The sequence below is a fragment of the Herpailurus yagouaroundi genome, unplaced genomic scaffold, assembly GCF_014898765.1.
Source record: "Herpailurus yagouaroundi ecotype Mexico unplaced genomic scaffold, PumYag 196, whole genome shotgun sequence".
Classification (NCBI taxonomy): domain Eukaryota; kingdom Metazoa; phylum Chordata; class Mammalia; order Carnivora; family Felidae; genus Herpailurus; species Herpailurus yagouaroundi.
The window spans coordinates 17,969,737-17,984,569 of record NW_024412427.1 but is presented as its reverse complement, the minus strand read 5'-3'; the positions used below and the strand labels follow the sequence as shown (position 1 = coordinate 17,984,569).

At 49.1% G+C, this 14,833-nt stretch overlaps 1 protein-coding gene across 6 annotated transcripts in view; it reads left to right on the top strand.

The window, feature by feature from the left end:
* Positions 1-14,833, top strand: part of SLC23A2 (solute carrier family 23 member 2) — a 109,894-nt gene that overhangs the window by 61,591 nt on the left and 33,470 nt on the right. For all 6 annotated transcript variants that reach the window (XM_040447620.1, XM_040447614.1, XM_040447616.1 and 3 more), the window contains one exon: positions 92-249. In XM_040447620.1, coding sequence (XP_040303554.1) covers positions 92-249 — 158 coding nt within the window. The remainder of the gene's footprint in view (positions 1-91; positions 250-14,833) is intronic.

The window sequence follows — 14,833 nt, the reverse complement described above, 5'->3', positions numbered from 1 at the left end:
ACACACACACACACACACACACACACACACACACACACACACACACAAGGAAGAGTTTGCTCTTCCCTCCACCATCTCCTGTCGCCCACAGCACTACCTGACCTGCTTCAGTGGCACCATCGCTGTGCCCTTTCTGCTGGCGGATGCCATGTGCGTGGGGTACGACCAGTGGGCCACCAGCCAGCTCATCGGGACCATTTTCTTCTGTGTGGGAATCACGACTTTGCTGCAGACAACGTTTGGATGCAGGTGAGATTGGGATGCTGAATTGGGATGCGGAAGCCCCCTAAGGCATGAGCAGTGCCGCTCACCTAGGGCCACACGGAAGAACCAGCTGGAGTTGGCAGGGAGCATGTCCTACTGGCCAGTGCGCCCCCCTCCCCAATCCTGTGTTTCCTCTCTTGGTCAGTGGCCCTGCTTCTCGTCCAGGTGTGCAAGTTGGAAACTCAGTCTCTCTATCCGCTCCTTCTAGATCCCTAGCCGGTGGGGCTCATTCTCTCCAGTAGCCCCTTTCTGCCCCACTTTCTTTAGTTCAGACCTGACTGCCCCACTCATGCCCAGTTGGTTTCCCACCTCCAGAGCTGCTCTCCTCCCCTCCTCCCCACTCTGTCCCCGGCCCTCTTGCTGACACCATGTCTTCCTCCATGCTGCCGGGTGCTGGGCTGCAGCCCCCACTCCCTGTTTAAAAATCCGACTGCGCCCACTCTTCAGGTTTTTCCCTTTCACTCTGTCCCACCGAGCGCCCTTCCCGGCCTGCCTCTGAGCCCCGCACCCATGCTACGATGAGCTCCTTCTGGAACCTGCTGTTTCACCGTCCTGTGCTTGGCTCCCTAGCAGCCAGGAAACCCTGCTCATCCTCCTGGCCTGCCCCCCACCCCCCACCTCTGTAAAGCATCTTTGTCTCTTCAAGGCCCCGTTGCTGCCGCCTCTGAATCCCCACATGTGAATCTTGTGCACGGTCTTCTAATGTGGCTCTTCCTCCACTTTGTCCTTTTTTGTTTTCATGTCTTTTCCCACTGGATTGTGCTCCCTTCATTGGTGCCAGGGCTCTGGCTTGTTCATCTCGCTTCCCCAGCCCCCAGCTTAGAACAGGTGTGGAGCTGGCTCAAGAAGGAAGAGAACCATCCTTGCCTGCCTCTTGCAGGCCGCTCGTGCCTCTCCTCTCTCCTCTTCCACCCTCTTCACAGTACAGCCTCTTTCTTGGCCCTGGGCTCTGCTCACAGGGTGGAGTCTGCTGGGGCAGGACTGTCCCCAGGGGAAGGGCAGCAGGGCACACTTGTGAGTGCTGTCTGTTGCTCCATTAGAGACAGCCGGAGGAGGGGTTTGCCTCCCCGGCGGGTGGTACAGGAGGGAGAAGATGAGAGGCAGCTTGGGAATCACAGACTGTATTCCAAGGAGTCAGAATCCTCAGGGACCTCAAGAGGGTTGCCCTTACTTGGGGACAGGAGAAATACGGGAAGGGCCATGAGCAGTGTTAAGGCGATGTCCTGGGAAGGGATAGGGTCAGCTCCCTGGCAGGTCTGCTGATGGAAGGAAGGCGGTGGAGGCCGCCCAGCTCTTGGAGTTGTCACACCCCAGTCCCGGCAGGCCAGCCTGCAGCCACTGCTCTGAGAAGATCCATTCCCTCAGTGGGAGGATTTCCTTGGGGGATCCGTGAGGGGAGGGGCAGGGTGTCATTGACCTGCTGGGGCAGGGGATGTGTTCTGGGCATCCCATGGAGGACTTGAGTTACTTTCTTAGAGCCAGGTAGGTAACTTTGGGTGCATCTTTCAGTCTTTTGATAGAACATTCAAGATTCTGCACTTCCAGTCTAAGTGTATTAAGAAACTTCTGTTGGCTGACTCTGGAGCGTTACCTTGTACACAGGCCACCAGTTCTCTGGGGGAGTTGTTCTTTTTCTAAACAAGTGACTCACTATGGAACTTGTATCACAAACCATCTATGAACTGGGCAGTGCTTAGAGTTGATGGTGCTGGTTGATCTGAAGAGGGGAAGGGATGCGTGCGTCTTCATTGTGGTAGAATACGCACTGTGCTCTTAGTCCTGTCTGACGGTGGGGCCTGGCAGCGGCGGGCACAGGTGCCTACTGGTGACACAGAAGGGAGGGGTGGGGACTTTCAGTGAGGGCTCTCATCATGGGAGGGCACCCGCTCAGGGACATCTTGTCCATTCTCGGGGCACAAGAGATGTAAACAGAACAGCTTGGGTGTGTGCATTTCACTCCTGCTGCTATGCCGCCCCCAGCAGCTGAGCTGAGGAGGACAGGAGAGGGCTTTGACGTAGCTGCTGGGACGGGACATAGCTGCTGGGATGGCTCGTGGCCCCATCATGCGGAGCTGCAGCGTGTGTGCATGGGCACACATTTGCACGCGCAGTACAAGTGCTTGGGTCTGCACTCCATGCCCAAGAGGCTCGGTGAGAGTAGCTTTCCCTGCTCTGTCTTGCTGGAGGTGTCAGGGAAGCCGCACCCATGTCCTTGGATGGCATGAGCAGCTGTGAGTCCCATCCTCACTGTGGTGGCCCTCTGCACTGGCTCTAAGTTGGGAGGGGGTGGCTCACGTCTGCCAGCCACACCAGCAAGTATGTGCTGCTGGATGGGGTGACTTGGTGTGGTTTTGTCTTGGGATGTGGATTTTCTCTGGCTGTTGGCGTGTGGAGTGGTGTCCACGTTCTTCATCCGGGAAAAGAGGAGGAGAAAAGTATGGACTGGTTCCCACTTAGCAAACAGTCTTTATATAAGGCCCTGGGTGACTGGCTGGCCCCAGCTATGGAGGCAGTGAAGGGAGCACGTGCTGCAAAGCCTAAAGGGCAGCCATGTGCACCTTCGGAGATTTGCAGTGATGTCCTGGGGACTTGAAGGGAGAGTCACAGGGGAGTTGGCAGCATGTGAGATAGGTCTTGAACACTCAGTAGGCCCCTGACCCAGGAGGGTTGAAGGAGCATTTTCTGTCCTGGGAAGGGCAGGGGCAAAGGCAGGAAGTCAGGCTGGTGAGTGCTTCCCCTGACCAGAGGCTGAGCTGTGGGCCCGGCCCATCTCTGATACTTGGGCGTTATCAACGGGGCACAGGGAACTTGCTAGGGCTCTGTTGGCAGGGCACTTACCTACTGGGATTGAGCCTTGAAAGACATTACTTGGGTGCTATGTAGAAGGGGTTATGGGCCAGATTCAGGAGATCAGGGATATCCAAGAGAAAGGCAGTGGGGATCCATGCAAAGGAGTCTGGTGGGGAGATAAGGAGAATGTTAGAGGTGGCAGAGTCCAGATGTGGGATGAGATAGCTAGCCAGGGGGCAGCGGGAAGAGACAGACAAGATGGAGGCAGAGTGAGTGTGTGTGTTTGGGGGTTGAGTGATGAGTTTAGCTAGAGTTTAGCTCTAGCCTGCGTTCTGGAGGTCTGTTCCTGCCTTTGATCTTTAAATGGAAAGAAAAGCATTGGGTGTATGTTTCATGTGTCTTGATAAAAGAATTAAGATGGAATGAATTTGAGCAGCTGCCCTTGGGACTGGAGAGATTGGGCTTGGGCGGGGTGGGGAGCAGCCCACCTCGAAGTGTCAGTCCCTTGGGTTCCTGGCCCTTCTTGCCAGGGTTAACTGTTGTTCTACTTCTCGGTGCTAATAGTATATTTTTCTTGCCTGGGATCCTAGCTTCCATTGGTGTGGATTCCCAACTCTGCAAAGCCTTAGCTGTTATTGATACATTCTTTTCAGTGTCTGTCCACCTTATACTTGAGGTCCTGCTGAGCAAAGATGAACTGAGATGGTGAGGTGGGTGAGGGAATTTTCCCTCCCTGACTGGCTGGTCACCACCTCTGGGGTTTGTTTGCTGCACCTATATATTCATTTGTCCCTCCCATCTCCCTGTGTCCCCTGCATCTCCCCACCCTTTCCATTAGAGCTCTAACTTCTCTAATGCCCTCTTCCCTCCTTCCACTGGGCTCCAAGAGGCAGGGCTCCCCTCTCCAGCAGAACCACCTCCTCGCCCTTGTCCAGTTTCCCGTAGGTTGAATGGGAGAAGAGCAGAAATCCCCAGAGTGGCCAGATATCCAACTTCCTCCCCTCCACGCCCCCTCTTCCAGTATTGCCAGCAGAGCAGGGCTGGCGGTCAGATCTCAGAGTGAGGATCCATCCGTGGTACTCAGACACTCAGGAGGGGCTGAGGGTGAGCATCCCCGGGTCTGTTCCAGAGACCCACCAAGTCGGTGCTGCCAGAGCTGGCTGCATTGCTGGTTCAGATCGAGTTGGGATGCACCTGTCAGCTGTTTAATTGCATATGGTTAATTTTGCAGTGCAGTGATGTTGCTTTAATGGATGAATAATATTAAAAGTCAAACATTACTGTTTTAAGGAAAACTAATTTTGAATTGCAGCTAATAAAAGTAATTGATGTATTTTTTGAAATCAAGTTTTGGGATATTACAGTGATTGAACTATAATCCCATGGGAAGGGAGAACCCACAGTACCCAGTATAAAGCATTAGCTGAGGCCATGTGGCAAATGATGGTTTCTTTTCCTTTCATACATGGAGTTCAGTGAGCACAAGAAGTTACGGGGACCTACTCAGCCCCCCCGACCGTGGGCAGATGACCTCCCCAGCTGATTCCGTTTGTGAAAATGAGTGGCAGCTTTTCTGAAGGTGGCCTGTAGATGACGTTTTGCCATTATTCTGCTTTTGTATATTATTATAAGCTTTCTACAGTAGGTTTGAGAAGTTGTGGAGTATGAATCATATGAAACACCTTTTAGTTCTGGGTGCTAATGTGGGTCCTCCTCACAGGCTGTGAATTATCATCTTAACAGACTTACGCATTCATATCCTGATCACAGCGGGATCATTTAAATACAGAAAGCAGTTGGGGCAGAGAGGATGGCCAGGGAGGGACAGCGCAGGAGGGGAGGGCTGACGGAGCCTGGAGTGAGGTTTATTCCTGGTGTCATAGCTGTAAGGATCGTAGGTGGCCTGTGTATGCATGTGCACGTGTGCAGCCGTGTGTGTCCGTGTGTGTCTGCATGTGTGTTTGCAGTTTGGTGCCCGTTTCCTTGGGCTTAGAGCAGCAGAAGGACAACATTTCATGTTCAGTGTTCCTGATTTCTAGGACCTATTTTCAGACCCTGTAGTGCCTGAGTTGTGTACATGTCTTTGCATATTTGCCCAGTACATACTGAGTACCTGATACTCCCCTGCATTGGTTGGAGTGGGTGCGTGGGGCTTAAAGACCACCTGTGGCCCGTGGCTGTGAGGAGCGGGACCTTTCCTTTGAGGAAGCTGGGGTCTAGAGCAGAAGAGGGAGGAAAGTGTCAACACCCCTGACCTGTGGGCTGCCACCGGGTCGTCCCTCCTCCTCGTTTCACACGGGCACCCTGCTGAAGAGTGGTGCGCTGTTCCGGGAAACCCGTTTCATTCCGTAAAAATAACCGGAATTGGTAGGGAAACTGAAGGTGAAGCAGATGCAGGCCTTTGCGAACTGGGCACGAGCCCAGAGTGCCAGCTTTCAGATGCTGCTTACTGAAGGCTCCTTTGGGGGATATGTCCTGTCCGTTCCCCGCCCCCTGGTTGGCTGAGGCCACACCATGTGTGCTGCAGACCCTCCTCCCTTCACTGCACACCTCCCCGGGCGCACTCGGTGGTTTCCTGTCCCCCAGGTCCTGATTGTTTTGAAATGGCGGTCGTGGGTCGCAGTCCCTGACTTGAGTGACTCTGTGGCTTTAGTGCTTTCCTGAGCCTCTGCCTGCTGGGGGCGGCACTTCTGCCACGGCCGCTGCCGCGTCCCTCCTCCTCACCCTGCCTTTTCCTCCTTCCTCCTGCCCTTTGACCTCAACTCCCTGCACTTTGCTTTCAACGAGGTCTTCATTGGTTAGTTTGTGATGTCAATCCTGGGAACTCCTCAGGCTTGTTCCAAGAATTAGTGCAAAACTTTGAAATCCCAAGAGATCAAGGCAAGTTTGTTCTGACACCATCCCCCTAACCGCCCCGCCCCACTGTAGGTTTGAGCAGGAGGACTCAGCTGATGCATTGGCTGCTGCTGCCTGTTAAAACAGAGGTCAAGTCTCAGTCCAGCTCTGAGCTTCCCAGAGTCCTCGCCCCTCACCCCAGTCAGTACAGAGCTGGGGGGAAGGGAGGGCCCTGATCCCTGCCCTCATCTGCCATGTTGACCTTCCCCTTGGTGTGACAGGTGCTGTATTTGGGGGTTACCTTCAGCATTTTGCCCCAGATGCCTCTTGCAGGCCTCACTCTGAGGTCTCCCACAAAAGAAGAGACTGTAGGTGGGGGTCCCCCCACCCCCACCCACCCAAAGGAGCCCCTCCTGGCCACCACAGGCCTATATCAGGCATGCAAAACCTTCCTTTGCTGAGAGAAGGTAGGGTTTGGGCCAAGAGTGACAGTTGCTGGTGCAGCAACCTGTTCTCTAACCGGATCGTCCCTCCTGAGGAGGGAGCTCCCCTGTCACCTGCCTGGGTTCTAGGGGTCTGTACGAGATATGTGCTCACTGAGCACGGGCGGCTGCAGGATGCTTCCAGGGCTCCAGTTTGGGGCCTTGAACTCTTCACAGTTCATAAAACTAACAGGGATGACAGGACGCAGTGATTATATTGGGGGTGAGGGAGATTGGGATCTCTCCCGCTTTCTGTTTATGTATTGGTGGTGTAGTTGTAGATAACATGCCAGCTCACCCCTAAATGCTCTCCTAGGAATGAGGGTCCCCTTTGTAACCACTTACACACCTGAGAACATTGTCATTCCCTCATGTCATCTAATGTGCAGGCTATTTAATTTCTCAGGTTGTCGCTAAAATACCTTCCTTAACTATTCGTTCACCTCCCTGCACCCGGATGCAGTCAAGGTCATGTGGCACGTCTGTTTTATGTGTTTCTTTGGTTTCTTAATCATAAACCGTCCTCACTTCTTTCCTGCATAACATTACCTTCCTAAAGTGCCCAGGCCAGTGTTCTTATGGAGCATCCAATGGTCTGAATTTGTCTGATTGTGTCTTCAGGGTGGTATTTGATTTTTTCCACAGTCCCCCTCATCTTCTGTAAACTGGAGGATGGGGCTAGCCAGAGACATCGTTGATTCAGGTGAACATGTTTGCCAAAATTACCATGTAGGTGACTGTCTTTCATATTCTGTCACGTTAAGCAGACATATAGTAGCAGGTTACAGGTTTTTTTCTCGCTAAATAAAAAAAATTGTCCATTTAACTCACATTTCAAGTAGTACATTATAGAATTGGGAGCCAGTGAGAACCCGGAGCTAATGACTTTGGAGGGAGCTTTGCCTTGATCCCCTAACCAGCTGCATCGGGGAGCTTTGGTTTCAGAGTTGGCCTCACTCCTGTTGCACCATTTTCCAGCCTTGTGACTTTGGAAAAACTGCCTGGTCTCTCAGGGCCCCCTTCCATCATCTGTAAAATGGTAATTAATAATGATGAAATTGTTAGTGAGCGCTGAATGAGATAATTCCTGGCACCTGTCTGTACTTGTCTGTTGGCTCTCATTATTTTTGTGGGCCTTCTGGAAAGTAAGGAGGCAGGTGAGTGCAGGTGAGGCAGAAGGGTGCAGTGGGCAAGGTCTAGGACGTCTAGCAGAGCGGCATGTCCTTGATGGCGTTTAGCATGTGGTTGGGTGCAATCCTCGGCCACACTGCCGGCATCCCCCGATCAGGAAGGGCCCCCAGAATCTGTCTGAGGCCATCAGAAAGTGGTGAGGGCACTTTATCCAGCTCCTTCTGCAGCCTGAGCACCGGCCGTCTCTCAGCTGAGGCTGTTCAAGTTAGCTCCTTCAACACTAGCTTTGCCAGGTGGCCTCCCCTTCAGCTGACATGCTGTTTCTCTGTATTTCTGATACTAGGAGACTGGCTGAGTCCTCTTAGTACATGGTGGGGTTGATGAGTTCAGTTCTTCAGATATTTTAGGCTAACAGACTCTTGACTGGAAATAGTTGATACTATCATGCTTGACAAGGAGGTTATCAAAATTGTATTCAGCTAGTCCTCCTAAATTCCTGTGCTCTGTCTGGACAAAGCCTCTGGCTGTGAGCTGTGGCTTGGGAGACAAGCTGGTTGACTGCTTCCAGCCAAGGATCTCCAGGAGTCTGTAATTGGAAATACTGATTGGAATAGTTCATCTAATCTGGGCATTTGCCTATAAAACCAGAATGGCATGAACTTGAAGATAAAAGGTTACACTTATCTTTAGTTAGGAGTATTTTAAATCAACTAAAAATGGATTAGAGATCCAAATGTAAGAATCATGAAACTATAGAAGAATAAAACAAGGGTAAATTCCTTTATAACCCAGAAGTAGGGAAAAACTTTAAAATTTTTTTTTCAACGTTTTTTATTTTTATTTTTGGGACAGAGAGAGACAGAGCATGAACGGGGGAGGGGCAGAGAGAGAGGGAGACACAGAATCGGAAACAGGCTCCAGGCTCCAAGCCATCAGCCCAGAGCCCGACGCGGGGCTCAAACTCACGGACCGGGGCTCAAACTCACGGACCGCGAGATCGTGACCTGGCTGAAGTTGGACGCTTAACCGACTGCGCCACCCAGGCGCCCCGGGAAAAACTTTTAAACTAGGACTTAAATCCCAGAAACAAGGATAGTGAATTTGATGACATTAAATCTAAAAAGCGTTAAACTTTACACTGGAAAAATATACCATAAACAAAAAATGGTAAACTGGAGGAAATATTTGTAATGTATTGCAGATGAAGTATTTTTAAAAGATACCAGAAATTGTAAAGGCAAAAGTTGTGAACAGATCACAGAAGAGTTATATAATGGTCCTTCTCCACTGGAAATGATAAGTTGGTTTATTATAACAGAATATAAACTAAAGCTACCCTGAGATAACCATTTCTCACCTTTGTCAGATTCACAAAAAATAAAAATTTTGATTAGCTACTCTGATAGCAAGACCGTGGGGAGAACAGGCATTCTTAATACATTGCTGTCAGGAGTTCAACCTTTATAACAAAGAAGAATTTTACAGTATCTAGAGTACATGTGCATTTACCATTTGATCCAGCAATCCTCCTTCTAGAAACTTACTCTTAAGATACACTCTCATAAATGCAAAATAATACACAAAAAGTGATTTATTGCTGTATAATTTGTAATGGCAAAATATTTAACACTTAAATGTCCATCTGTAGGAGACTGGCTGCTATCTGTACCTCACACAGTATGATCCCAAGCAGCCCTGAAAAGAATGGGAAAGATCTCTGTTAACTGGTATAGAGTAAGTTCCAGGATATATTGAAAAAACAAGCTGCAAAAAAGTGTGTGTGAGTGTATGTATGAAGGAGTAAGGGTAAGTTAGGAATTAATGAAAACGGTTAACTATAGTGAGTTAGGTGGGAAGGGGGTGGAGGGGTTAGGGATGGGAGTGAGACTTTTCTGGTATATCTCCCTATATGATTTGATTTTTAAACTGTACAAATGTTCAACATAGTCAAAACATAAAATCAAAAACGAAGAAAAGCAAACCTAAAATTGAATTATAGAAAGAGGTGAGCTATATGTCAGATTGCTAACCACATAGAAAAGAATTCATTCACAGACTTTAGAACACAGTACTTTACATTCCGTGATTGGGGTGTATCCTAAGCACAGAGTAAAGAGAAATCTTAATAATCTTAATAGTCTTGTTCATAGTGACACGTAATTACATAGATGTGTAATTCTTGGACTGTGCTGTATGATGTTATATAGGGTAAGACAAACGAATGGTATGTTGATAATGATGGAGAATCAGGACACTTGGTGTAAGAAAAGGAAAGATACAAATATGGAAAGAAAGAAGGTAATCCAGGGGTATTGGGCTGAACTATAGGTATCATGACCCCATAATTCAAAAATGAATTGTAGCTCTGTTTACTAACTAAATGTCCGCTCAGTGACAGTGAGCCCACCTGGTGCTCAATCTTGGTTTCTAAATGCCATTCTCCACTAAAATGGACCTGGGCTTCCTAAAGTAGTGGTTGACTCAAAGGCCAGGGCTGAAAAAAGTGCACATTGACCCTGGAGCATTTTGTGCCAGAAAGCAAAAAACTGCTTAAAGAATAAGGGGTGGAGGTCAGGGCGTTGGGGGGTGTAGGGGGAGAGTCAACTTCATAAAGAAGGAGAACCTGCTTGAGCAGGTTCTTTGGGCAAGTTTGGGACAGTACATTAAAAAGAATGGTCATGGAAGTGAATTGTAAAACTGAATTTGAAAGGAATTCATTCACGCACCTGCAATGATGTTCAAAAAAGAAAAAGATAAAGTTGGACAAAAAAGGCAAGCTCTTCTTTACAAAAGGCCACTAATTAAATACAGATGGAATGATCAAATTGAAAAATTGTAATTTTTAAGCCCACTATGTAAGAATGTTCATAAGCTAGTGGGAATATAATATTCACACAGCCTAAGAATCACGCGATAGATTCTTAATTACAACAGGAAAAAGGTCCCACCTTGTGGGACAGCACCCAACACCCAGGCAGTGTCCTTTCGGGAAGTGTCTGGCCTGGCTCTAAGCCTGACACAAGACTACCAAATGCAGTATAGGAACTCTGATTGGATTTGGGGGAGCAGGAGCAGGTATAAGCATTATTTATAAACAGATAAATTTAAATATGGTCTGAATATTAGATAACATTGTTAAGTTAATGTCCTTGGGTATGATATGGGAAAGCGATGTTGCAGGAGCGTATGTTTATCCTTAGGAAATGGGAGCTACTTTCCAGATAGTTTAGTTGATAGAACATATATACATATGGGAAACAATAGGAAAATGTTACCAGTTAAAGAGTTTCTTGTGACATACTGTGGTTTGCTTTTCCTTAAGGCACTTAGGATACACATTCTTGATGGCAGATTCAGTTTTGAAACTATAGTTCTTTGAAGCCAAACCTGCTCTATGTTTCTCAGAGATTATTGTTTTAAAATCATGCTGCCGTTTAGACTCGAGTAAATATTTATTTCACAACAAAAGGTTTTGTACCAACTTGATAGCTTTCTTGGTAGACCAAGGAAGTCAGCCAGATTCTTAGCGTACTTACTGTATAGATGAACTGTTTTATTTTATTCATTTTCCCTAAATGATTCAGTTCTGGGAAGATAACGTTTCTTACCTTTGAGGTGCTGTTTGTAGGACCCACCTGCCCTTGTAAGCTTTTTAAGGACTTTTCTCCTGATGACACCAAGGAGGACTGCTAGCCCCTGGGACCTTGGGGAAGTTGTCTGGTTTTGTCTGGAAAATTCACCTGTACACTTTACTCCCTGTTCTCTCTGCCCAGTGCTTTTTATCATAAAGAAAGAAAGAGAGAGAGAGAGAGAGAAAGAGAGGAAAGAAAGAAAGAAAGAAAGAAAGAAAGAAAGAAAGAAAGTTCTTTCCCTAATTTGCAGTTAAAATCAACATGACAGAAAGACTTCTTATTTTTAGTCTAATAAAATTCTTCTCAAAGAATAACATTTGTCAATAGCACCTTTAATCCATTAATTAATTGTTAAGTGAAAGTTGGTGCCGGGGACACCATGGTGATGGGTAAAAGGGCCTGGTTCCCACGGTCAGGGCAGTTCCGCCCCTTTGGGAGATGGGCGGGTCCACACACAGATAGCTTCGGTGCTGTGAAGGGGGCCACCGAGGCTGAGGTGCGGAGACCTGGCCCGGGCCGGCAGGTCCCTGGAGCTGACATGACACCACAGCGTGAGCGAGTCTGGAAGCATGGACCACAGACGGTATGGCTACAGGCTGCCAGAGTGCCTTCTGGTGACGTTTTGGGATTAAGGTCAACTTTCCCAGTTCCCCCAAGGTGGTCCTCTCCGAGCAAGGTCGCTTTTGCCCGTGGGCGCCAGCTGGGGCACGTGCCCTTGGTCCACTCTGACCTTCAGTACGGCAGTGCTGCCCACAGTCAAGCTGCAGTTCTCTGAGGACTCCTGGGGCTGCTCTGTGGCTCTGGTGTGTGCCTGCTCTTCTCTCTGCCTGCGCTCCTCACAGCCCCTGCCGTGTGTGGTGTGGCGCTTCCTGCCCCTTAGGTAGGTGACGGCCCCTGCAGATGCCTGCCTCAGTGACCTGCCCCATCGGCACCACCACCTCCGTGTGTGGCCATGTCTAGCTGTCTTCCTTCACACGGCAGAAACCTGTCGGCAGCCCAGGGTAGTTTTTTTTGTCGTTGCAGGATGGTAGATCCCTTCATCTGGCCCAGGGGTTGTCCATCTTCGAGGTGCCTGGTGCCTCAGCGTCGCCCACAAGTGATTATGCAGGGTGCAGGGTGCAGGCCCCATCCGAGACTCTGATTAACCAGGACTGGGTAAGATGCAGAAGTCTCCATTTTTAACCAGCACCCCTGAAGCAGCTTCCTGGCAACTTGTGGAAATCACGGCCAGAAAGTCCTGAGTTGTAAGGGGAACACGTTACAAATCCAAAGGAGATCCCGGAGCATTTTCTGGATGGGGTGGTGTGGCCTCTGTGCCTTAATGATGAATAAACATTGAACATCGGAAGTGAGTTGATGACTGAGCGGAGAGCAAAGGCTCCGAGGCAAGAATCTGGAGTGCAGGTCTGTGAAGGGGCTGGTGAGGAAGAGCCGGGGGCCCAGGGCTCTGGTCTTCTGGGCTCAGAGGAGGAAATGGGACGCCTCCAGCAGAGTTTTGAAGAAAGGAAGTCTTGTCTGGGACTGGTTAGGTTTTTCTCCATCCTGGGGCCAGAGCCTGACATGGGAATGTGTCACAACAGAAGTGTCTGTCTGCTCACATTTTTTCTTACTAACCTCTAGTGATCTTGTTAACCTTAAAAACTCATCTGCAAAAACCCACCACCTCTCTTCCGTATTTAAGATCTACTTTCCCTATAGAAGAGGGTGACAAACTTTTTCTGTAAAGGGATAAGCAATAAATATTTGGGGCTCTGTCGTCTTTGTTGTGACCTCTGGATTCCACATCGTAGCCCCACAGCAGCCGCAGACAGTCGGCGGATGGAGAGGCTGTGTCCCAGTGAAACCTTACTCACAAAGACGAGTCATATGCCAGACTTGGTTCATGGTCCAGTTTGTCAGCTCCTGGTGTAAAGAAAGGCACAGCTGAATCCTTTCTAGCTGTTGGGACAAAATTAAAAGAACAGGCAGTCTTGTCTACATGGAGAGCCCAGGGACCCGAGGTACAGGAAGGAGAGCCCTGGGGTTGATCAGTTGCACACTGGGGAAGGGCTGGAAAAAGCTGCTTTATCAGATGAGAATATCTAGTGCTTTATCGTCCTCAGCCTTTTTCTTGGAAAATTGGCTTTGTATTTAGGGAGGTTCTTATTTGGTGAAATAATAGCTCTTGTCACCACTTTCCCTAAGAAAATTTCTGTCAAGCCACTGATTGACTCTGCTAGTTGTGGAGACCACCCTTAACTTCTGGGGCACTTGTGCTCCTTCCTGTACAGCGGCCACTTGTCCTCCGGCCAGTACTGCTTGTGGCAGTCAGCGTGTGTGTGGCTGAACGGGAACGTGTAAGTTGGCATGTGCAGCCCCTTTGCAGATCATTTTGGGAGACTTCGAGACAGCACATGTGGGAATTTTCTGTTACCACCTACTTTCTTTTTGTTTTTTAATTTTTTTTTTTTCAACGTTTATTTTTGGGACAGAGAGAGACAGAGCACGAACGGGGGAGGGGCAGAGAGAGAGGGAGACACAGAATCGGAAACAGGCTCCAGGCTCTGAGCCATCAGCCCAGAGCCCGACGCGGGGCTCGAACTCACGGACCGCGAGATCGTGACCTGAGCTGAAGTCGGACGCTTAACCGACTGCGCCACCCAGGCGCCCCTATTATCACCTACTTTCAAAGGAATTCAGGATCCTGGTTGTTTGAAATGAGTGAGCTTCTTTGCAGCTGTGTTCTCAGGACCTTTGGTCATGGTTAAGCCATAAAATGTTTGCCCCGTAAGGTGCCCAGACTGAGGTCAAGAGCAGTTCACGTCACTGGGGGTGGAACCCAGAGCCAGTCTTCACTTTACCAGTGAGCCACCAGTGTGGTGTCGATTGCAGCGTTCCTAGGCCGAGATCTCGGAATGCAACCCATGTTACGTGGCCCTAGGATGTGTTGCTGGAAATCTGAAATGACAGTAAAGCAGATGTTATTTGGGCCATTTGAGAAGGCATCCATTCCTGATTAGTGGGGACCACCCTTTGCCCTTTCAAGACATTTCTGAAAAGTTATGCTCCAGGAGTATTTGTGAATCAGAGTTTCCCTCGGGGCATACGTTCCCACGTTATATGACTTTCATGTCCACTTTTGATGGTACTGTGCTCTGGGCCCCTCTGACAGGTAACTATAAATGGATGGCTGGTGGAGGGTGTGCCCACGTGAGAAACCACCAGCAATGCATCTGGTCTATACTGTGCAGCCTGTCTCTGCGCTCTAAAGCTAGCATCATGCCTACTCTTGGTTGATTTCATTGCATGATTAAAATGGCCAGAAGAACAAAAGAATCTTGACCTGTGTCTGGCGCAGAGTGGTCTGTGCTGGCCCTGGGCTGGTAACATGGCTGCTTCCCACTAGAGCCACCTTCTCTTAGTCCACTTCCTGTTCCAGGTGGGGCAGGATATGCCATCAGAGCACTGAGGGGCACGTGCTGGGTTCCCGTCCACTGTCCAGGACGCTGGTACCAGGTGGTTTGGGGGTATTTCAGAAAGATCTGGACATCTGAGAGTTCCCAGCCCTGCAAACAGAAGGAGCCAGTTTTATATTTTACCCTGAAAATAATGTTAAAAATAGCAAATAGATATCAAGGTTTCATGTTAGCTCATAAAGCTATCTTCATACAACTGTAGCTGAAATACTGTACATTTAAAAAAAAAAAAAAGCAAAATCTC